Genomic DNA, 22,686 nt, shown 5'->3' on the forward strand with positions numbered 1-22,686 from the left:
CTGGCACTCAATTTATAGCTGTTTTTGATGTAGGTAATTGCCTTGATGGATATGCTCTTGAATTTTGAAGTAGGATTCAGAAGGGCATGATATTTGTTAGGCTATATGGATGTTTGGTTTAAGCAGAGCAAAATTACATTGCACCACATAAATCCATCGTTATGTTTGTCTTTCACTCACCTACACGTCTTGATGACAAAGAAGGTGACAGCCCTGCCTCCTAGCAGGGCAAATGACTGATCTAAGCCTGTGTTTTAATAGTGATCCATTGTGTGTTCTTGCAAAAAATTAGTGCTAGATCTTGTAAATGTGCTGTAAATCTTTTTAGTGTGATTGTTTTGAAAATAGATGGCTCATTGTAATGCTTGTCAACATAAAGCTGCACAGCTCTTCTAGACTAGGGATAAAGGACATGGGTATTGTGTGAACTGCCCTCATGAGGGCTGTCAGGTGCTTTTGGTTGCCTGTCGCTGTACTTCGCCCTCGCTCCCAAGCAAACCTCCCAAACGTGTTACACTGCTGGTATTTTCTGTGGTGTGTGTTAAAGTCTGTGGTACAAACTTTGCTCGTTCCAAAACTATTTTTTCCACGAAAGTAGGCTACTACCCCAACCCCTTAGGGTTTAGCAGATCTTTATTAGAATGAATACTGTGAACCCGTTGGCTGCTTTTCTTCAAGTGTCTTAAAAAAAATTCATGTCTAAACCTTATTTACTTTATCAATACTGAATCTAATAACACAAGTCAGTCACCGGCAAGCTTTTCAGTGGTGGTTCAGTGTCTGACTCGAGTGCGATTGGTATCAGTAGAAACTTTATGCGTCAGGCGCTCAGTATCTATTTTTGATGCTGTGCTAAGCTGACAAATAGTTCGTTGGGGTAGTATGGGATGTTGTACGGTCCAATATGGCTGCTACGTTCAGTTAGTTACAAAGGGTTTTCTTCAAGCCAAGAGGAGGTGTAAATGGGGAATAAATTATTGAGTTTGATAGAATCTACTAATGATAGTTCTTTTTCCAGTGAGTAAAACAAAGCTGCAGTCGTTTCCTTTCCCTCCTTTTTATGTAAGACACAACCTCGCATCGTGTATTCCTGTGAAGCCAGTGAAAACATGCGAAGGATAACAAGTTTGCCGAAGACATTTATTAACTCCTTAAATTATGAAGTTTTTAGTGATCCCTTTCTACTTTATGCATTCTTTCGATAGCTACTTGCTGTTTGCAAATTCAGGGGAAAAGGTCTTTCACTCAAGCTGATGTTATCTTGCAAGTTCACATTTTGAATTCCCACTGGTCTCTTCTCTGCATCAATAAAACATCCATTTCATTTTACCCTCTCACTTAAGAATACTTCACTGGTTACTAATCTGTTCGCAAGGAACACACAGAAAAAAGATCTGATAGGTTCTTGCCAGATGCCCCCATGGATTTCAGAAGACTGTATGGATTTGGTGGGAGCATATTAATCTTCGTAAAATATGCATTGGTACAAGCACAACAAAAGAAGGTGCAGTGCAAAGATAACAGAGCACTCACGCACTCTGAATTTTCTCCAAGCAATCAATGCAGATTACTGACATACTTTTTTATATTCACAGCAAGAACTTTGCTAAATTGATGCAGTATTATTCCTCTACCTTCCTAAATTGATGTAGTATTATTCCTCTACCTTCCTAATCCTTTCTTCTGATTCAGGTTTAGCCAAATCGTCTTTGACTTTTTATATTCAAAAGCACCTTTAAATGACAAACTGCAGCATTTCAGCAGAAGCGGGCTGGGAATACAGCCACACAGGATTTCAGTTTGATATCGCAGAGATGAGTGGTAATCCTGGTCCCCATGGGAAATGCTTCTCATCAAGGAAAGGAAACCAGAAAGCGTATTGTCTGGAGACCTTTTAGTTGCAGCTGCGTAAATTCGTTTTGATTTGGAAGCAGTGATTGGGAATATGCCCCAGACCGTAAATAGGCACCTGGCGCTGGCCACGGGAGGGACGATGCAGGGGACAAGCCCGCAGAGCAGCACGTGGACAGGCGTCAGCCCTTTGGGCAAGCCTGCGGCCACGTAGTAACCGTCCTCCTCAACAGTCTGGCAGTCTAACACGCTCCTCCATCTGATGCCTCCAGAGCTGTTTGGAGGAAGAAGTAGTGGTGAAGGCCTGGGGATGGCCAAGGAGGCTCGGGGGAGGCAGGAGCCAGTGGCCGTGCTTCTGGGGGGTGAGCATGGGGGCCAGTGGGGAGGACGCGAGGGTCTCCAGAGCGGGGTTTGTGATCTCTGCGGACAGGATGGGGGCCGGGGGTGGGAGGCGCCGCCTGTGCAGAGGAAGGGGCTTGCTTGCAAGTGCAGAGAGCCAAGATCAAGGATAGTATCCAGGGAAAGCTCCTTGGCCATGCTGAGCCAAAGTGAAGGAGCTGTAAATTCAGTGGGAAGTAGGAAAGCAGGAGGGCATCTTCAGAGTCAGAGCCAGAGCGGTGCTGCGCGAAAATCCCTTCAAAAAAGGACGCAGCTCCCTCATCTCCTCCCCAAACGTCATGCGTTAACCCTGTGCTCGTCTACACAAGGAGGCAATGCTGCCTGGCTCCAGACAGTCATTCACAGCCGTGCCGTGGCCTGGTCTCTGCACTGCGCGGCCGCCCGGGACCAGGCTGCGCTGGGGCTGGCTTTCCTGCACACCGCTGCGCTTCAGGCATTAGAGAGACGAAACTTGCTGTGGAGTTGAGATGCATCGCCTTTGCTTCCTACTGTTTGGGTTGCCCCTCTAGAGACAGGTAGCTTAATTCGTAGTAAATTGAGTATGTTTGATAAATATATGTATATCCACTCAGGCTAGAAAATTGATAAAGTCACTAGAACATTAATTGCATCCTAGACCTCTTAGTCTTTGCTGGATACACCAATCATGATCGTTATCAGATATGTATAATTGTTGCCTTGATCTGTTACCTGTCTCTCAAAATGGATTTTAGACACCGATAAATAATATGTTTTGTTTGCAGTTAGCCTACTAATTTTAGGGTCATATACATATTCACAATATAATGAAATATGCTCGCTCTCTCTGCTGCATAGCGGCATATTTCAGCACTTCGCAGGAGAAGGCAGCCCTACAGAATATAGGATATACCTGACACCGCTTGTTTAGTTTGCCCTGCGGGGTTCAGGCCGTCCCACAGCAGGCAGAATAACAACTCTTTCAGGAATTACAGTTCAGCGACCAGCACCCAGTTCTCAAAGGAAACTCTACTTTTCAAGAGGGGCTTTAGTTGTATTAAGAGAGGATTTGCAGACCAGCTCTCCTTCTGTTTACTATTGCTCTCGTAAAGAAGCAACAGGACTCTCTCTGAACCATTCCTCAGTGAGCCTGTGCTCCTGACCATCTGTGTAAATGAACTTCTAGGCCAGGTATGACAAAAGCGCCTCATTTTTCCCGTCGCTGTGATATTGTATATCTTCCTTGTCTTAGTAGGCTTCTACTAGGTGTAGAAGGCCTCTTGTCTTACCCAAGCGCACTTTTCAGTGCACATTAGGGACACTCGACAGAACCGTTTATAAACCACACCTGTGAATTAACCAGGGCTTTCCCCCACATGTCCATAAAATAAATGCTACTGTTTTTTTAAAGATTGCCTAATTGATTTAGCTTCTGTTACCCGATCCTTTGAGCTCGGTGTAATAAGCAATTTCTTCAAGCTGAGTTGCCTTTTATAATAGAGTGGAACGAGACCTGTAAAAACTGCATTATGTTATCTCACAAAACTAAATTAATCATGATGAAGGCAAAGCCTTCAGTTGTGCTTTTGTTGTCATCTCTAATGTGAGAATGTTGCTGAATTATTGTTTGTTTTGTAGCTAGCTAATGAAGGAGGAGAGGAGTTTTCATAATGTGCCATTTCAAAATGATAGTTCCAGGCGTATATAATGAAGCATTTAGTCCAAGAATAATCAGAATAAAAATAAGAATAATTACACAGGCAATGTAATTCTCCTGTTATGACCCCACCACATGCATATATATACATACATTGCATCACCGAAGATAATAGGTTGAGAGGAGCTTATTGCTCTGAGAAAAACAACATTAAGAAAATAGAATACACCAGGGCAAAAGCTTCCCTTTTCCCTTTCTTCCTACCTTTTCTCCCTTCTTCTGTTTTCTTCTTTTTGTTTTTTTCTATTTTTCTTGGTCCCTGTGCGTAAGACTTGCCTTGCAGCTTCCGAGAGGTTTCCTAGAACGGGCACAAGGGCATGTACTCGGCCTGCAAAATCTTGAGGCTGTAGGCAGGTAAATCAGCATAGGAAAGCTGGTGACTACCGGGCTGGAAAGAGGGCAGAGGGTTGCTGTGTAAAACACTATGCTCCACCTGCATTCAGGAGCCACGTAAACAGCGCCGAGAATTAAACAGAAGTTGAATTCTTCTTGCATGCCTGAGGAAGCAAAATAAAACCGACACTGTTTCCTAAGCAGAGGTGACTCTGCAGGGCTTAGACTAATACTATTAAGGTCCAAATCAGAAAAGGTTGTTGCAGTCAGCAATGACCCCCTCCATCATGCAGCTAAGGATGCTGAGCCCAAAGTTAGCTGATTTTGTTAAACTGTAGGGACCTTACTGGGTTTTAGGGGATGAAGGTACAGTAGAGAAGAGGGGCCAGGAATATAAACCTAAAAAAGTTTTGCCCATTTAAAATACATGTCAGATGTGATTATGGTATGTCCAGTCATCAAAATGGACTACAGTGGACTGGTATGTGGCTGTGGCATCTCAGAGAAGAATAGTATTTTTTTCCACGAGAACGATGCTGCCGGACATTACATTTACGCTGTAAATGTACGTGTATGTTTTGGTAACTCTGTGGGTGTGTGCATGTGTGTACAGACACATAAATACTTCTCCAGCCTTACTCACTGTGTCTTTGGTTTCCTTCTTTAGAAGACTTGTAAAGATTCCCCTTTAGCTGCTGTTCTGATCAGAAATGAGTCAAGAGCTTATGCCTAGCAGAGCATATGTATTAATTTTCCTATTCATGATAACTTAAGATTTAAATCTAGAATTTTTTTATATATATATGTGTATACAAGTCAATGATACACTTGATTTGTTCATATGTTTCTTTCCCTAATCTTTGTGTCATGTCTTCTTTGGCTGTGCTCTATTAGAGATACAGGTGTCGGTCTTTGATAAAAACTTTTAGAGTGCCTACGCCTTACTAGAGCTCCTGGACGTTGGTTCAGTATAAATGTGAAATAGTAAGCACTTTGTAAACCATACATTCCAGCAGCGAGAATTTGCTGCAATGCTTCTCTTTTCCTCCTTTCCTCCCCGCCCCCTACTACCAGCTGTAACGTCAAGAGAGTTGGCATAGCAGAAAGCTGATAGATGACTGTAGCATGTGTGAGTGATACTTGTTTTGAGCTTTAAAGGTCTTTTTGTGTGTGTAACAAAACTAGTCAGAAACATCGGTACCCTCAAAAAGATTCACGCTGTGCAACTCAGTTGTGTTTTTCACATTTGTGTTATTTTTTTGACATTAGCTTGGTGGGTGGTTTTATGGTAGTGAAAGCATTTACTGGCATGGAATCACACATATTTTCTGTGCATTTATTGTTTGTGGGTGGAAGCATTTTCCAGCTTCCATCTAATGGGCAACACAAATTCACTCTCATTAGTGCTCAAGACTAATAGCCTCAAAGACAGGTTTGCGGCGGGTTTTTAAAAAGAGATACTTAGTTCATCTGCTGTTTTCCCTCTGCAGAGGAGTTTATAGAGAGTTTCTCCCAGAGAATTTTGCTGTGGGGTCCTGTACGTCCGACCCCAGTGGCATTTGCCTGTCCCTGTGGGGCCTTTGGAGAAGAAGATAGAAGAGCCATGGCCATGGTGGCTGGCCCACTCCTCCCTTAAGGTGAGGCAAGAGTTAGCGTCACATCCTCCACCCCGGGGCCAAACTTGCCTTACCGGTTACTGGGGGGATCATTCTCCCGCTGGACCTGGAGGTCCTGGGTACTGTAGTGTCGTCGACACCCAGCACTTTAAATTTGCGTCAGTCATGAAAAGACCTGCCTAGGTGCACAAGCCCAAAGAGAAGAGGGAGGGAGGGAGGGAGGGAGAGACGAGGTGGATTGGTGTACACCTCCATCTTCTGCTAGACTTTGCCTCACTGAGCGTTGCTGGTTGCAGCGTGGCCTTGTGGAACGGCTTCTGCTGCGCGGGCAGAAATGGGTCAAATGTTGCATTTAGAAGGGAGGCGTATGCATTTATGTCCCCCTTGGGTTAGAGGTCTGTACCCACTTCTGCTGTTCTGTACTGGCTATAACCACCAAGGTATGCACAGAAGAAATACCACTGACTGACTTTTAACGCTCCATGCCAAAAACCATTTGGGTGTTTTTTATTTCTTCAGCACGCCTAGAGGTCTATTAATGATTTCAGCCCTATAGGTCTGGAGGAGCTGCCTTCATCAGCATTAAGTGCAAGATCCAATTTAGAATGACGTAATTCATTAACGTGCTCTCGACTTGCATCAGTGGGAAGGATTTTCCACTTTACAAGATGTGCCCTGCCAGAAGCTTCTTGGAGATGCATTTACCTAATGAAATTGATTTAGTGTCTGGCCTGTGTTGTTTGCTAATAAAACCTTTCAGACAAAACCATGATAATAAGGTATTTTATGGCTTTCATTTATGATAAAATATGCTGGTTTATTTGCTTTATGCCATATTTCTCTAAGTATATGGGGAAAAGAAGTAAAAATAAATTCTGTCCAATGGCCATATTAAAAATGAGTGACTTGGTGGAGCATGCTGAGTTTGTCACTCAAGTTTTGCTGTTGAGCTTGTGAGTAGAATCTGCTGATAAAACATTTCTGGTTTCAAAACGTCTATATGGGAGAAAATGGAAACTATAATGTCAAGTAATTAACTTAATCTTACTAAGAACAAACCAAAAAATTTTCTCTAAATTATACCCCACTTAGGAAGGATAGGAAAGATTGCCATGCGCTGAACTTGGCTGACAGTAGACTTTGACCCCATTTGCTTTGCACTTACTCACACCAAAAATATAAACAGGGGATCTGGCTATTCGCGGAGAATGCAAAACAAATTCTTACGCTTCTGCTGAATGACACTTGCCGGCTGCTTCTTTGTATGGTTTTTTCTCCAGCTGACATTTTTAGCTTGATGCAGAGAAGAAACTCTTTACTTCCTAAGTAAGCAGCAAGGAGCACTATTTTCATGATTTAGAGTGCAGAATTGTGCCCGTGGAAGAGAAGGGCCTAACGCCCACTAGTTTCATTATGGAATGGAATTGGCTGTCATGGAAAAAATGTTTTTACTCTGCACTGGTACCTTTGGCACTTGCAAAAGGTGATACTGATTTTTAAAATCTCATCTAAATATCACCTGCACCTACAAGGAAATTAGCTAATGAGTGTTCATTTTAAATTAAGTAGCATGATGTGTGAATAACTGTTCAGTAGTTGGGAGGAGACAATACACTTAAGCCTCAAAAATACCATGAAGATCTAGAAAGCTGTTGCACTGCAAACAGATGCTTCGGGGACAAACCAGAACTGTGTGTAAAAGTGAATACGTGGTCTGTTGAACACAGTAGCTAGATTTTGCTTCCAGTTTTCTCTCTTCCGTCTCACTGAATTAGGGAGGGAGCATGGACGTAACCAGAAGCAGCATCTAGTTGCAGCCCACTCACCGATGCTGCCTCGCGTGTGCTTGCAGTTCCTGTCGTGCAGTCCCTGAAGTGCAAGTACCGGCATCTACCCTTATGTTTTTAGGCATCTCGTTTCACTGCCTTTGAACGTTCTACCAATTCTCTCTCTTCTCTTCTGCCCGCTCCTTTCTGTTACATCTATGAAGCCTGTGCACCCGGAGAACCCAGGTGCTCCCACCAAGGCCTTCCTCCTCCTCCTTTTCCTCCTCCTCCAGCTCCTTATGTCCAAAGCCTACCCGAGCTGGCTTCCTCACCTCCTGATGAACCTCTTGTTGGGTTTCCTCATGGTGAGGCCAGTCCCACTCTCTTGGCCGTTCAGATCAAGCCTGACATGGGTGTATCTGTGGCTTGACGCTTAACCCATCATTTGCATCATTCGGTGGTGATGAAGGATTGAAAGGATTAAAAGAGAATATAGCAAATGGGGAGGAAAACCTTAAACACGTAAGTGCTGATAAAACAGAACTGGGTTATTAGTTGACTAGTTCTTTTCCCTCCCTTTCCCACATGTCTCTGACACACTTGGAGATACACTCACTCCAAGGTGAGAAACATGTTAATGTTACCACTTTTATTTATCTTGTTTTATTAATCTTTCAGCCTACCACCAGGTCTTTCTCTTTCTTGTTCAGAAGTGAGTCTGTCATGTTAACTAAATAGCGGTTTTCTTGACCAAGTGCATAGCATTAGCAGCTGCTAAGGCATGCTTTATTGATTGCTGTTGGTTTTTATAAATTAAGTTTACTTCTACTGCTCCCGGCATTTAGTCGTAACTGAGATGTTTCATTTGTGAGGCAAAATTGAGGGTCATGAAAGCAAATCTTCCCATACAGTTACTGCTACTTTCTACAAGTTTATTATTCCAGAGTTCCAATGGAGGGAAACCACTTTGTCGGATGCATTGAAAAAAATAGAGGCAAGAGGTTAATTATGTTGAATTGCTTTTTCAAGTAGAATTTAACTTCAGTGGGGAGAGAGGTGTTTCAGTCAATGTTGCGAGTATTGAGCTGAGGCAGAGTCTGGGCAGCAAGGCAAGTTGACCAATGAGTGCACTAAAAAAACCGATGAGCTTGGTCTTAGCTTGGAGATCATTAAGGGAACTGAGAAATCATTAAATCTAGAAATGGGACATAATGGAAGTCGATGAGAGAACACCTATGGATATTTAATGAGCAGCACTGCATCATGTTCTCATCTCTTCAGAAATAAACAATGAGATACTTGAATTTCTCTTTGAACAACAATAAATGTCGAATGTGAAAATAGCATGGGGAAAAATAATCCTTTGGGCCATCCTCTCAGTAAGTGATTTCTACAAGCCTTAATTAATTATCGGAGTTACTTGTGAAACAAGCTTATGCGAAACTATGGCACTATAAAATGTCTGTTTAATAGTTAGCCTCAAACCACATCTAGATTACCTTGAAAGTCTCAGAGTTCATTACCCAGAATTATTGAAAAATTGTCAGTGTAATTTCATTCTGCTGAAGAACACAGGATGAATTCTGAATGGAAACAGCTATACGCCAGAAATCCTGGTAAGCAACCTTTGTTAGGAACAATGCCTTATACCGTTGCTGTAATATACTCATTAACCTTCAGGTAGTTTGTACGTAGCCATAGGTATGTTATAGCTGCACTTCTGACTGGTAACTGCTGATTAAATATTTGAAAGGAAAAGCAGAATCAACAGGTCTGCAACAGGGAGGAGTGTTGGAAAGGAGGGGTGGGGGGTGAACTCTGGAGCTACTTCAGCCAGTTTATCCCATAGGGATCCTCCTCGCACAGGCGGATCCTCCGCCCGGGCAGGAGAGCAGGGGGCAGTAGGGAAGCGGTGGGGACGTGAGGGCGGTTACACCATGCAGCCTTCTGCGTCCAGCTTAGCTGGGGAACGGGGTTCCCTTAATTCCCTCTGTTGCCAACAGGAAAAGAGACCGGCTTCAGCAACGGGCAACTCAAGTTGCCGATGTTACGCTTATTTTGGAACATCCTGTCCCTCTTGACAGCCACCTTGGACTGGTCTTTTGTTAGGGGTTTGAGATGGCTGCACAAGCGTGGAGGAGATCTGAGTTTTGAGGAGTAACATCCGCAGCAGCTTTTCAAAACACGTCTGTCCCTCGTGGCGCTCTCAGGTGTGAGCTTTGCATGTTGAATGGTCTGTGGCAGGTTTTTTTGGTTTGTTTGGGTTTTTTTAATCTTTTCTTCTAAACTCCAAAATGTCTTTTGGGCTAGCTTGTTCATATTTCTTCCTTGGCTTTATGGCAGTTCATATGATTTGATTCTTCTATGCACCTCTGCAGAAGGGCAGCCGTAGATACAACCAGGCTTTTAAAAAGGTGCAGAGCTGTAGTTCTCTCCTAGGGAAATCTGAATTTAGATGGTTATCTACCAGAGGTGGAGAGAAGAGCCATGGCATCCTCAAACACTGACAGAAGAGACTGTGATGGGCACTTTTTCTGATCAATATGGCTATAATTGAGATCCAAGAAAACCTAATTTTTAGAGAAACCTTTGTGGTTGTAATTCCTTTCCCCTTCTTCTCTGACCTTAGGTAAAGAAAAGGGAAGCTGGGAAGTGACCGGTGCCGAAAGGCCAGCAGGATGCCGGGTGGTTTCTGCCTCAACCAGCCACATTTGATCCCACACTCCCATTTCTTTGGGTGAAGCAGATGGCAGAGTTCCTACTGAGTTAACAGGGTCCCGGATTTTAGTAGAATTGCTGATGTTTTACGCTGGAGTGAGGCATCTGGGACTCTCCCCTGTGACGCTGCTGGGCACTGAGGCTTTCCTCGGCTCCAGAACTGGAAGAGAAGTATTTCCCTAAAGCATCTCTGAAGGAGTGGTGTCTGGTTAGCGCTGTGTTGCTAGCTGTTCGGCTCCATTCAGTTACTCCTCATTTCTGTTAACTTTTAACTTGTGTTTTCTGTTTTGTGCCTGACACAGGGGTCAATTTTTCTGCCGAAGCTATAATGCAGTATGGCTGGGAAATGGGGGAGTAGCAATCTGATCAGGTTGAAAGTAATCATCTATTAGTTTCTCCAAAGCTTTTTACTTTTGAGGGAGTGTTGCACATTTATGGTGTGAGTGATTTATGTATTTTCACACTCAACAGAAAATAATAGTCTTTATAAATGTGAGATGTCCTTGCTGGTATGAATAGAATTCTGCTCCCGTCTCGAGTGGCAACTTCTTAAGCTTTATATTTGTGCATATTTGGGCTCCACTTTTCTCACATGTATAGCGTTCTCTGGAGTCAGATGAAGACTGCTGAAAACATGGGTGGTCTCCATCAGCTTTGCAATTACGGCTGCCTTTGCTAATAGATGGGAAACAACTGTCTTCAAGGGGAGCGCACGAAAATAATTTGACGCTCGGTCCTGGGCTGTCCTTAAGACAGAGCTGAGCTTTTCTTAGCATTCCTGAAGCTGTCCCACGGCCCTGCATCAGGTGGTGCTCCCAAAAATGGTCCCTCGCCTGGGCTTTGCTGTATCGGCAAGACAGAGCACAGTGCTCAGTCCTGCAGGCGTGTGCTAGCCCTGATATAAACCAACATATGTGCACATTTACTGGGTTATTCATTGTTTATTAGTATCAGGCATGTTGCCAACAGTTCAATAATTGCTTGATCAAACTAGGAGTTTTTAAAAGAAAATAAAGCCTTTTAATAGTACCTCTGTATATTTTTAGTATTCTTATATAGGAGGCTTATGTTCCATTAGCACAAGAAGCTGTTTTTAAGTTCCCTGCGAGGAAGTAAATTATTGCTCGTTCCTGCTCAGACAGCAGTTATCTTGCCTGTGATGCAGGTCCCCAAAAAGTATGTTTGCTTTTTGCTTGCCCAAGAGCCACAGATTGCCCAAGGAGGGTGTTTTGATGGGGCTCCCTGAGGGAAGAAATGCTGTCAGTACGCTTCCAGGAAGCAATAAGCACCTTCATGAAAATAACTCAAGTCCCCATCCTTAATCCCTGCCTATCCTTTTTTATCTGATGGACTCAGCGAAGGCTGGAAGATCACAGTGCGGCTGAAAACGAAAGGGAGTTAACAAGATGTGACCAGCCAATGGATAAAACAATAGGCGAAGCCCTCCACGTTGTCTAGCGCCCAGGTGTCCTTCCCATGCACAGGTAGCCATGTGGATCGTGGTGAGTTTGCTCTGCTGCTTAACGCTCGGAGGGCTGCCACGGGCGGGCGGCTTGTGCCCATCGCAGTGCAGCTGCGCCTTCCACAGCCTCAGCGAAGGGACGAAAGCCAGGTATGCCGATACTCTCCCCGCGGGGGGTTGCCGCTCTTTCTCCGGGTGTCGGGGATTTTGTTTCTTCTCCTCTGTAAGGATGCTCGGAGGAGAAAATATTGCGTCCAGGCTTCGTGTCCATTATTTTTCCAGTCGCTTTGTGCTCTAGCTTTATTTGCAGAGGATTAGCCTCTGAAAACACAGTAAGCTGATTTCAGAGAAAGCGTTTGGGCATCTCCTCTGCGAGAACAGAAGTGACATAATTACCGCTGGTGCAATGGCAAAAAGGGAATAAAATTGCAACAACATTTTCTTTTTTTTACCTTTATGCTGAAAATGCTAGTTTTAAAAGGCTTTATTCTGCTCTGCTGGTTTGTTTCTAAAGTGTAACCAGATTTGGTTTATGTTGGGGTACCAAAACCTGCAATTCCATTTACTTAAAAAAAATCCTTCATATGGAGACTTTAGGTAAAGCGGTAGGCTGTAGGTGAGAATGAACCGAAAAAATGGATAATAATAATAGTAAAAATAAAATCAGATCATTCTCAGACGGGAAACTTTCCGTTAAAAAAGATGACAAGACCAGAAGGGCATCCATTTTTGAATGCAGTGCCGTTGTACAGACACTTCTCTGGAGGACTGTAATAAAAAAGTCTTTCTGAAGGGTAATCACAAAGTAATGATCTGACTTAATGAAATACAGGCTACATTTTTATAAGGTGTGGTTCACAGTAGAGGAGGTTTTGTGACAGAGATACAGTATTTGCAAAATCCTTTGGAAGAAATTTTTTCTAGACAAGACCGCAGTATGGAAATGAAAGGCTGTCCCTGTATTTTGGATCCCCTTAAAAAGATCTACTTTCTTATCTCTTTTATGGCGCTATAGAATTAATATCAGAAACTTTCCCAGTAAGAAACGTGGTTGAGACAGAAGTAGTCTGCAATTGTTAAAAGGGAGTGCAATAGCGGGAGAGCCAATTATTGCTCCATAAATGTCACAGTTCCCAGGGGAATTTCCTCTCGGTGACTGGAAAAAGCTGTAGTGTGTTTCGGTAAGATACATAATAAAGCAAATATCCATTAGTCCCTTAAGGAGCATAATGTCACCTTTTTTCCTGCATTATGATTCGTATTTCTCACTAGTAGGAGGAGATTATCCCATAGATTAAATGTTTAGTGCTCACTCACATGGTTTAGGGACACTATGAGAAGCACACTGTTTTACTGCCATAGCGTCTCCGTTATCAAACAGTTTGTGTCATGCCTACACAAAAAAAATGTTTTATTGGCAGAGGATTTCTGGATTTTTCTTATTTGATAGATTTTTCTCTTCCTCAAAATCTCAACTTTCAGCTGAGGGTGGGCAGGATTTAATGCCACAATAAAGGTGCTGGATGGGAGCAATGCACTACGCTTTGATTGTAAATTAACAGTTTAACTGTAGGATCAAATAAGATTTAACTCCGGAAGGCTTGCATGAGGGGTTCAGCGATGCTACTTGCTTTTGTTGATAGTAGAGGAATAATTGCTTTCAGCCAAAACCAATCTGGTTTTGGCAACTTTGTAACACTCTGTTTATCAGCCAGGCAGTGTGATAAGAAAATGTTACTTGACTGATCACATTACGTTTCTTGCGGTATCTTGTTTAGCATGCGGAGTGGGACGTGCCTATCGAACCTGCTACCTTTTGCAAGGTGGCTTTGTATTTTGTTAAGAACTTGCCTTTCTCTCCTTGCTGATAGGCAAATTGAAGTGCAGTCTGAGAGACCTGGTTTGTCTCCCTGCATTCCTCACGGCTATCTACAATCCCACATCGTGGCAAAGTCAAAGTCACAATCTTTTTGTACGAAGGCTGCGAAAATGCAGCACAGGGTTTTCATGATTTGACCTCTAGAGATTAGAAATGGGAAGGAACAATTAAGACACATAAATCTGCCTTGCTTTTAGTATAGCATTTTCCAAAGAGTTAATTTTCTGCACTTTCACTCTCGTAACTGTACGTGCCTGCGGTGCAGTGACTGCTTCCATCCGGACACACCTTCCAGACTATTTCATAGTGAAGCAGAGCTTGCTGTAGTGTATTTCCAGTGAGTTGTTAGCTGACTTTCTTATCCTCATTCCACGAACCAAAGACCCCGTGCCGTATTTAACCTATATTACCTCCTGCCATCCCACACGTCAGTAAGGCTTCTTTTCGTATGTCTTTTATTGTTCAGTTTATGGATCCTTGTGTTTTAACATGCGCTAGAATCCTCTGTTGTGCATGAATGTTGTCACTGCTGCCTATCATAAGTACTCTAAAAAAAATTGAAAGAAAAAACCCCCAGAAACAGGCTCAGACTCACGCCACTCCAGGAGAGGCACAACGCTGCAATCTCTGCAGTCAAAAGGTACACGTGAATTACTGCAAGTTGATGTACTTATGGCGATGATGTAGAGATCAGCAGCAAGTAAGAAATGACAAGGAGAAAGCCTGTGGAAGAAGAAAGGCAGATCAAAATCTTGCCTTAAAATAAAGTTTCAAAACCTTTTCCAAATACAAGAAAGTCACATCTGTGTTTGTGTTTTCCCACCAGGACAGTGCTGTGTAATGACCCGGAGATGACCCTCACCCCCGTCAACATCCCTGTAGATACCTCCAAGCTTCGGATAGAAAAGACAGCCGTCCGCAGGGTGCCGGGAGAGGCTTTCCACGCGCTCCACAACCTGGAGTACCTCTGGATGCCCTATAACTCCCTGGCCAGCCTCAGCGGGATCACCTTCAAGGGCCTCCGTCGCTTGCAGGAGCTGAGGCTGGACGGGAACGACTTAATATCATTCCCCTGGGAAACCCTGGCTGACATGCCGCAGCTAAGGCTTCTGGATTTACACAACAACGAACTTACCTCAATCCCTCCAGACGCTGCTCGTTATGTCAAGAATATCACATACCTGGACCTGTCTAGCAATAAGCTGATGACTCTTCCTCAGGCTCTTACTGCCACCTGGGCCAGCCTCCAGGCCGTTCCTTACTTCCCCAGCGATAACTCCAAGCTCATCCTAGGTAAGAAAAGCGCCTGTCATTTTGCAGGGGGCACAGCTGTCAAGAGCGCCGCATCGTACTGCAGCATCTTCGCCCACTGTGGTTACCACAGCAAGTACGCTGCTAATTTAATACCCCGTATAAAGTCTGCAAAGTCATTTACGTATTAACAAACTCACCTCAGGCTCCCCACACCCGGCTTATTACACCACAAACTTCAGCGCTTGCTTGAATTTTTGTAACAGAAAACTGGTGGCTCTTGCTCAAGCCCTTTTTATGTACTGACACTGCTATTTTTGAGGGAAATACAAATATGATTAGAGCTCCACATCGTTCATGTGCTCTTTTCTAATAACAGTTACTATGGAATCGATCCATTTCAAGCAGCATTAAATAAAAAGAATGATATTTATTATGTTCAAATTAAAGAGGAATAGAGCCATCACTGAGCATAAAATCTGGGTCAGGACTGCCAGTTTGTCCCTTTCCAGAGCCTTGTTTATCTGTTCACACAGAATTAAACCCTAGTCTCCCCAAAGCCACCGAGATAGTGCTGCCTTCAAGGGCAGCTATAAAGTTACAGGAATCCACTTTTTGTTGACAATTCTGGGCTCCTCAGAAGTCTGGCTTTGGAGCAATTGTCCATTTCTGTGTCGGAGGGCATATTACAGATGACTGTCTTGAATCCTCTCAGTTGCAGTATCCCCAGATGAGGTTTCGAGCACATTTTCTAGTTCAGGGGATTACTACTCAGCCTTTTCGCCATCGTGCACTGGTTCAAATCCACGGCAGGTTGATGATGGTTCAGAGTTGTTGCCATCTGCTGTCTTCACTTCCTATGAGCTGACCCAGCTCCGCTGACTGTGTTTGGTCTGCGGGGTGTGTGCATCTGCGTGTACTGCCTCTACAGCCACGGGTGTGAGTTCAGGCACTTGCTGGTAATCTCATCAGAGACACGCAAGTTTTCTCTCACTCTGGGAAGTACCCGCTGCTCTTTGTTCTCTGGATAAATTTGGGGGGGTGTGAAGTTTTTAAAACCAGATTGCAGTGGAAAGAGGCACAAGACTTTAAAAAGATTCAAATTGCCGCCTACAAAGCTTTTAGTATCTTTAGCAGATGTTGTTTAAGGTTTCATTAACATCAGGAGAGGAGCAGGTGTTTCGTCCTCTCGTTTTGCCAGATGCGGTATCAAGTTCTTCAAGCCAAAGCTGGCTGTTTGGGATTGCCCATTTCATTTGTGGCATGACAAGGCACTGCCTAGATCATACTCTTTTCTTTATTTATTTTTTAGAGTCAAGTTACTTGTAAAAATGTTATTCCGTTCAATATAGATTAGGAGAGTATTTTGTCAGGAAGAACAGATCGTGCCTTGATGCTCGTGGCCAACCTGAGCGTTTACGTAGCCAGCTGCGCACAAGTTGCTTGTGCCAGGATCCTAAAAAATTCAGAATGGGAAAACACAGCTGCACGTTTCCGTTTCACTCTGCCCATGAATGTTTCTCATGGAGGCATAAAACAATCCATGAATAACAAAGAGTCAGCCCAGTCCCTTCCTTTGTCTACAGTGCATCAGTGTGACTCCTCCTCTTCAGAGCCCTTGCTTGTAGACTACTTCAAGAAGAAGTACTTCCAGCGGTAGCTTGCTGGCTGATAGCCTGTGCCAAGGCTGCAAGATTTTGCACGTGAGGATTGCCCGCGTGAGCCCAGAGGACTCTGCTGTGCAGGGCAGCAAAGGGCTCACTGGGGCTTTGGGGGTGCCGCGGCATCGACTGGGGCTGGGGCACCTGCCAGGGAATCTGGAATAAATTGTTATCATCTAGTGCATGAAGTCAGAGGTAAGCTGCTAGCAAAAATGCCATAAAACAAAGCCAAGCTGAACTTTCATTCTTTATGTAGTTCCCTCAACTTCAATACATTAATTAATATGAAGTGCCCTCCTGCCAAGGCCCACCACCTTCAGACCCCCTTCCAAGCCCAGGGAAGATGGTATGCAACGGTCTCAGCAAGAGATTTTTCAGCAGACTCTTTAAAACAGTTTATCTGAGGCCTCAGGGGCTTTTGATTGCCCGTGGGTTTCTGTTGACTCCAGCAAATTCAAGCAGCCCCCTGATGCTCAAGGAGCCTTGTGGTGCAGCCTCTGTGCTTGTGCCAGAACTTGGTTCTTGCCGGAAAGCTGCTGCTTGCCTGACTACCGCTGCAGCGCGCCGGGGGCCGGCAAGAGTGGGCGCCGTAGGGTGGGCAGCTGTTGTGTCCTCCTGCTGGGAATCGAGGGGTTATTAGCACTTTTTGCTTTCAGGCAGTTGCCAGCCCCAAAAGCCACGTCCTTGGGCTGCCTGCGGAAAAGAGGAGGTGAAGCCCCCTTGGAGGGAGCAGAGCTCACTCCCATGGCAGGCAGGAGGCCTGGGACGCCGTGCTCCTTGGCTTAGGCTTCAAATGCGTGCCTGGAGTCAGATGGTGTAAATATCCCCAGTGCCAATTCTGCTAGCTAAAGTCGTTAGAGACCTTTCACCTGACCATAGGACAGGCGAATGTGGATATTTGTAAGTAGGATGACAGAATATTTGTAAGTAGGATGACACAGATTTAATCAGAATGCAGCAACTTCTGTTCCTGCATTGCTCTAGTTCCGATTTTGCTTTTTCAGTACCATCTTCACGCATCTGTTTTTAGTAGAGTAATATCTAATTTTTTCAGAATTTGAGTTCAATAAGCGCGCACTGAGCAGAAAAAAGAAAAAGAGAAACATTCTGGGACTCTGAAACAGGAGTGTATTCTTCAATATACCCCTTTCTATGTGTATATTCTTAATATAGTTTTTGTCTATTTATGTTCTTTTATATACCATAACACGTATATTCTTCAATTTGCTCCTTAAAACGGTTCTTTCATCTTATCAAGTGTAAATTAGTGTTTCAGGAAAAACAACTGATTACTAAAATAATGAAAAAACCTTAGAATAACAGGGCTGGAAGAGAACTCTTACAGTCAAGTAGGATCACCTACACCTATTGCAGGCCTGACAGTTGGCCTGATAATCTGGCCAACATTTTAATAATGTCCAGTGAGAAGAATTTCCTAGCCTGTCTGAGGAGGAGACTCCGTAGTCTCTTCATACCAAAAAAATCCACACCCCAAAACAAACCAACCCTCCCCCATGGCGGCTTGTTTTTTCCACCCTGGAACCAAATCTGTTTGTAGTAACTTCATGTTTTGCTTCTTTACCTGCATAAATACCGATGTTTTCATGATATGGATAGTCTTGCTTTGAACTTAAAGAATATGATTTCAACTCCAGATTTTGGGATACCTTAGCAAGCCATATTTTTTCCCTTCTACTAACTGGCAACTATGGGATCAATCGACCTCAGCCAACAGCAGCGGGGGGCTGTCGGGACCCCCCCCCACCCCGCATACCCTGCATATGCCCAGGCAGTCCTTACCAGGGCAGGTTAGGAGCCTAGTACAGTTTGTCCCGCTGAAAAATAGAAACAAACGTGGCAGAAACAAAAGGTGCTGTTGGAGTGACTTAGTGCTCTGGTTTATTTTGACAGGCTTGCAAGACAATCCTTGGGTATGCGACTGCAGCCTGTATGAAATGGTCCATTTCCTAAATTTCCAGTCTCCCAACATAGCATTCATTGAGCCCAGGCTGAAATGCTTCACCCCCCGGAGCCTTGCAGGAGTCTTCTTCAGCCAAGTCGAGCTCAGGAAGTGTCAAAGCCCCGTCGTACATACGTCCGTAGCCAAAGTAAAGACCATCCTGGGCAGCACCGTGCTACTGCGATGTGGGACAACGGGGGTGCCCATTCCTGAGCTCAGCTGGAGAAGGGCTGACGGTGCTCAACTAAACGGCACAGGTGGGTTTGGTTTAAGCTTTTCTCGTACACATGGACTGAGTGAGGGAGACCGGCACCTTTATTTTCTACGGACTGTACAGCAAATGGAAGCTTCTATGACAAAAGATCCTGCCTACTGATAAAAGACCCAAAAAAAGAAAGTGGTGCAAAAATAAGATTCACTATAATTCACAATAGTATTGTGTGTAATTCACTATAGCATTGTGATTTTCTATAGAATATGAAATAACTTACATGTTGATGTAAATATCATCAGATAAATGTATACCATCATGCGTAAAAAGTTGGTTTTGCTTTGTTTCGTAACAATTGTGGTGGTGGTGAGACACGTTGAGGGGTTTTCTGCTCAAACCTGTTGGAGCTGAAGAAATGAAATATGTCCAGTTGTAGCAAGAGGCTTTTTCAGGTTAGTTATTTAGTTATTCAGTCACTGAAAAGGCTTCCCACTGAATTATTTTATGGGTCTTTGAGAGTAATGATGAGCTACTATGAATCAGTTGGTAAACATCTCTGGCAGAGAGATGTCTGACATGAATTCAACTGGGATTCAAATCTGCCGTGGCAAAGGAAGAAAAGATTGCAAACATGCAACATTACTGATATATTAAAAGAGAAAAGAGCCACTAAACTGCTGAAGGATACACTACTTCAGTGACAATGCTTCCAAGAAACGGTTCATTTCTGATGGATTGACGAGGTCTCTTGGAAAAATGCTCTATGGGAGAAATGCTGACCAGGTCCCTCTTCTGTGCTCACCCCTCTTGCGGGGGAAGCCTTCAAACAACCACTGTTTTTGTGACCGATCATGTTTTCATTTCCATTCGCAGGAATGATTGGACCCCAAATTGCAGTGTTGGCCCCTTAATGTGTGGGGAATGTAGGGAAGAAGCCTTTGCTGCACTCAAGGCAGTCATCCTTAGCTTTTTGCCCTAGAGGTTTTAGATCAGGACCTGAACCTTCATCCCTCCAACCTCCCCTGAATGCTACTGTCTCCCAGGCCTGGCCCTGACTTTCATAGAGGGTCTAAACTCAGCAGATAGATCGCTAAGTATGGGGTCTGATCTTCGAAGGGTTACTGGGCTCCTCAACGCACAGAAATAGGGGAGAGAGCATTTTTCTTTCACGGCAGTAGAACCACTTGTAATAAATATCCTTTTTTGAGGATCTGCACAAGTTGTTGCTCTGTTGTGCATGATGTGCAGGATGTAGCAGAGCTGCTCCTCATAATGATAATGTCTACCCATTGTGCTGCGAACATCCCTCCTACGCTTGAAAGAGAACCACAACAAAAAATAAAACGGCGGATGCTTTCCTGAAAGCGTACGTTGAGTTTACTTTGAGCTGCAACTGAGAATGATGTATTTTGTGCCCCATTAAACCAGACTTTAGCACCTTTCAATAAAAAGTTGGCTGAAAATATACATTATTTCTCAGCAATGGCAGCTTCTGTGCCAATGCTATAATATGACTGTTTGAAATGTCGGTGTTCTGAATAGAAAGGGGTGAGAAACAGCCCTCAGTCTGTATGTATGGGGAAGTGCCATAGGAAGACCGGTAGCTTTATGTTTTTTAATATAACCGTTCAGTAAATCATTAAACTGAAAAAGTAACTTCTGCTGCCATTGTATTTCACTGCCATTGGAACGTGCCCTGGTTGCCAAGGCTGGATCCTGACCCCGCGAGGGCTTGGGAGAAGTTTGCGTCCTGTCTTACCTTTGCCTTTCAGACATCTCCCTGGCTTACCTTTCAATGAGAAAGGGCAGAGAGAGTACGTGCTCATCCTAAGGAGGCTGGTTAAATAGTGAAGAGGGAGCTTTACCCTTCTGCATGATCCCAGCTCTTTTTTTCCTGCGCAGATAGAAAAAGGCAAAAAAAGCTAGTTTTAGCCTCCTGGTAAACCAAGTGAGAAAATCAACCCTCAGCTGTGTACGTATCGTTCAGTGGTAAGCGATCAGCTGTCCCTGTGTTTGGCTCAATATAAAAACCTGCACTAACTTAGCAGTAAAAGGGATATTATTCTGCAGCTATTTTTTTCTCCATATACTCTAGACTAGTCCATACATGGTTTTTAGAAGAAAATCTCCACTGTTTGTATTTTCTGTGACTCAGAGAACTGCATCTAATGTTCAACTAGGTCGTGTTACCCTCTACTCCTTCCACTCTTTTAAGTATTGTACCTACATAAGAGCTTTTAAGCTTTTTTTTTTTTTTTTTTTTTAATGGAAGAACCTTTCCTGCTTTGTTTTCAAACTGTACGGCAACTGGGAGGAAATAGGATCAACTGCTTCACATATATTCGGTCTGAAGCACTGTAAATCCCAACATAACCTAATTTTAGTGTTAATGTCCTTTTCTTGGATTTACTTTGATTTTGTAATGTTCTTGGTGGCAAAAAGAAACGATGATTCTACTGCATCGAGCAGACATTTGGCTGATTGAATCTTAATATTCTACAAAGCCTGTTATGAATTCTATTGATTATTGCCTATTTATTTTACATTTTTCCTTCCTTGCAGTTCACCAAGAGATTTCCAGTGATGGGATGAGCTGGTCTATTCTGGGCCTGCCTGTAGTCTCTTATCTCGACTCTGGAGAGTACATCTGTAAAGCAAAGAATTTTCTGGGGGCGACAGAGGCCTTCATATCTCTCATCATCACGGACTCAGAAAGCACGGATGGCCCCGACTCCAACGCCAAAGGCGCGTGGAGTGGGAAGGTGAGCGGGATGGAAGCAGCTGCCTACAATGACAAGCTGGTGGCAAGGTACGTTATCACCACCTCCACCGTGCCTACCCTGGGAGCTGGAGTGGGCACCGGAGAGGGCCTCCTCCTCCCAGATGTGGCACAAGATAGCAACCCCAGAAACCTGCTGGTGAGCCCGCCTACCGGTCAGCAGGAGCCGGAGCGAATCGTGAGGTCCGTCAGGGTGATAGGAGGCACCGACCAGAGTATCACCCTGGCCTGGAAGGCGCCTCTGGCAAAGAACACGACAGTGTTCAGTGTCCTCTATGCCGTCTTTGGGGAGAGAGACATGCGGCGGATCAACGTGGAGCCAGGGAAGACCAAGGTCACCATTTATGGGCTGCTGCCAAAGACCAAATACATCGTGTGTGTCTGCGTGAAAGGGCTGATCCCCAAGAAGGAGCAATGCATCATATTTTCCACAGACGAAGTTGCCAGCGCAGGAGGGACCCAGAAGCTCATCAATGTGGTTGTCATCAGCGTGGCCTGTGTCATTGCTGTTCCTCTGACGCTGGTGGTCTGCTGCGGAGCACTGAAAAGGCGCTGCAAAAAATGCTTTGCGCGGAAACCCAAGGAAATTCAGGAGTCCTACGTCACCTTTGAAAGCCTGTCTCCTGGGGCCAAGCCGAAAGGCGTGGAAGGAGAATACTTGACTAGACATACCCCCGATGAGTCAAACAGGCTGCTGTCCGCCCGATCCAGCGTGGACTCAGAAGCAATACCAAAGATAGAGGGGCAACCTAACGAATACTTTTGCTGATAGTAACTAGGCTGATTGTCGGCTTGCTAGGTGGAAAGCACGTGGCTGTATATACGACTCTCTGCTCCAGCATTGCCGGCCACCCTGTCAATGCTTCTGTCGCTGACATGTTCTGGAGGAGGACGTAAGAGGCTAGATGGTGCCCAAGCTTTACAGAAACATGTTGCTCATCCCACTTGGGGTTTGCTGTTTTGTACCCGGTCAAAAGCTTCTGTGATAATGGCCTCATTCTCCTGGACCACTTTTATTTTTGTAAAATGAAGCGTGCACACTGAGTGTGAGGACATTAAGCAACATTTCTGAGCGCGCTCTGCTTGGTGTTGTTTAGTACCTGCTCTGCAAGATGCTCAGTATTT

General features: G+C 44.2%; 1 protein-coding gene across 1 annotated transcript; it reads left to right on the plus strand.

Moving 5' to 3' along the window:
* The first annotated feature begins 11,848 nt into the window (after positions 1-11,848).
* LRIT1 (leucine rich repeat, Ig-like and transmembrane domains 1) lies at positions 11,849-22,330 on the plus strand. The gene is made up of 4 exons (XM_076338055.1): positions 11,849-11,970; positions 14,526-14,992; positions 18,523-18,828; positions 21,345-22,330. Exons 1-4 carry the CDS (start codon positions 11,849-11,851, stop codon positions 22,328-22,330), a joined length of 1,881 nt encoding a protein of 626 aa, XP_076194170.1.
* The last annotated feature ends 356 nt before the right edge of the window (positions 22,331-22,686 follow it).

Source organism: Aptenodytes patagonicus, chromosome 5, assembly GCF_965638725.1.
Source record: "Aptenodytes patagonicus chromosome 5, bAptPat1.pri.cur, whole genome shotgun sequence".
NCBI lineage: Eukaryota > Metazoa > Chordata > Aves > Sphenisciformes > Spheniscidae > Aptenodytes > Aptenodytes patagonicus.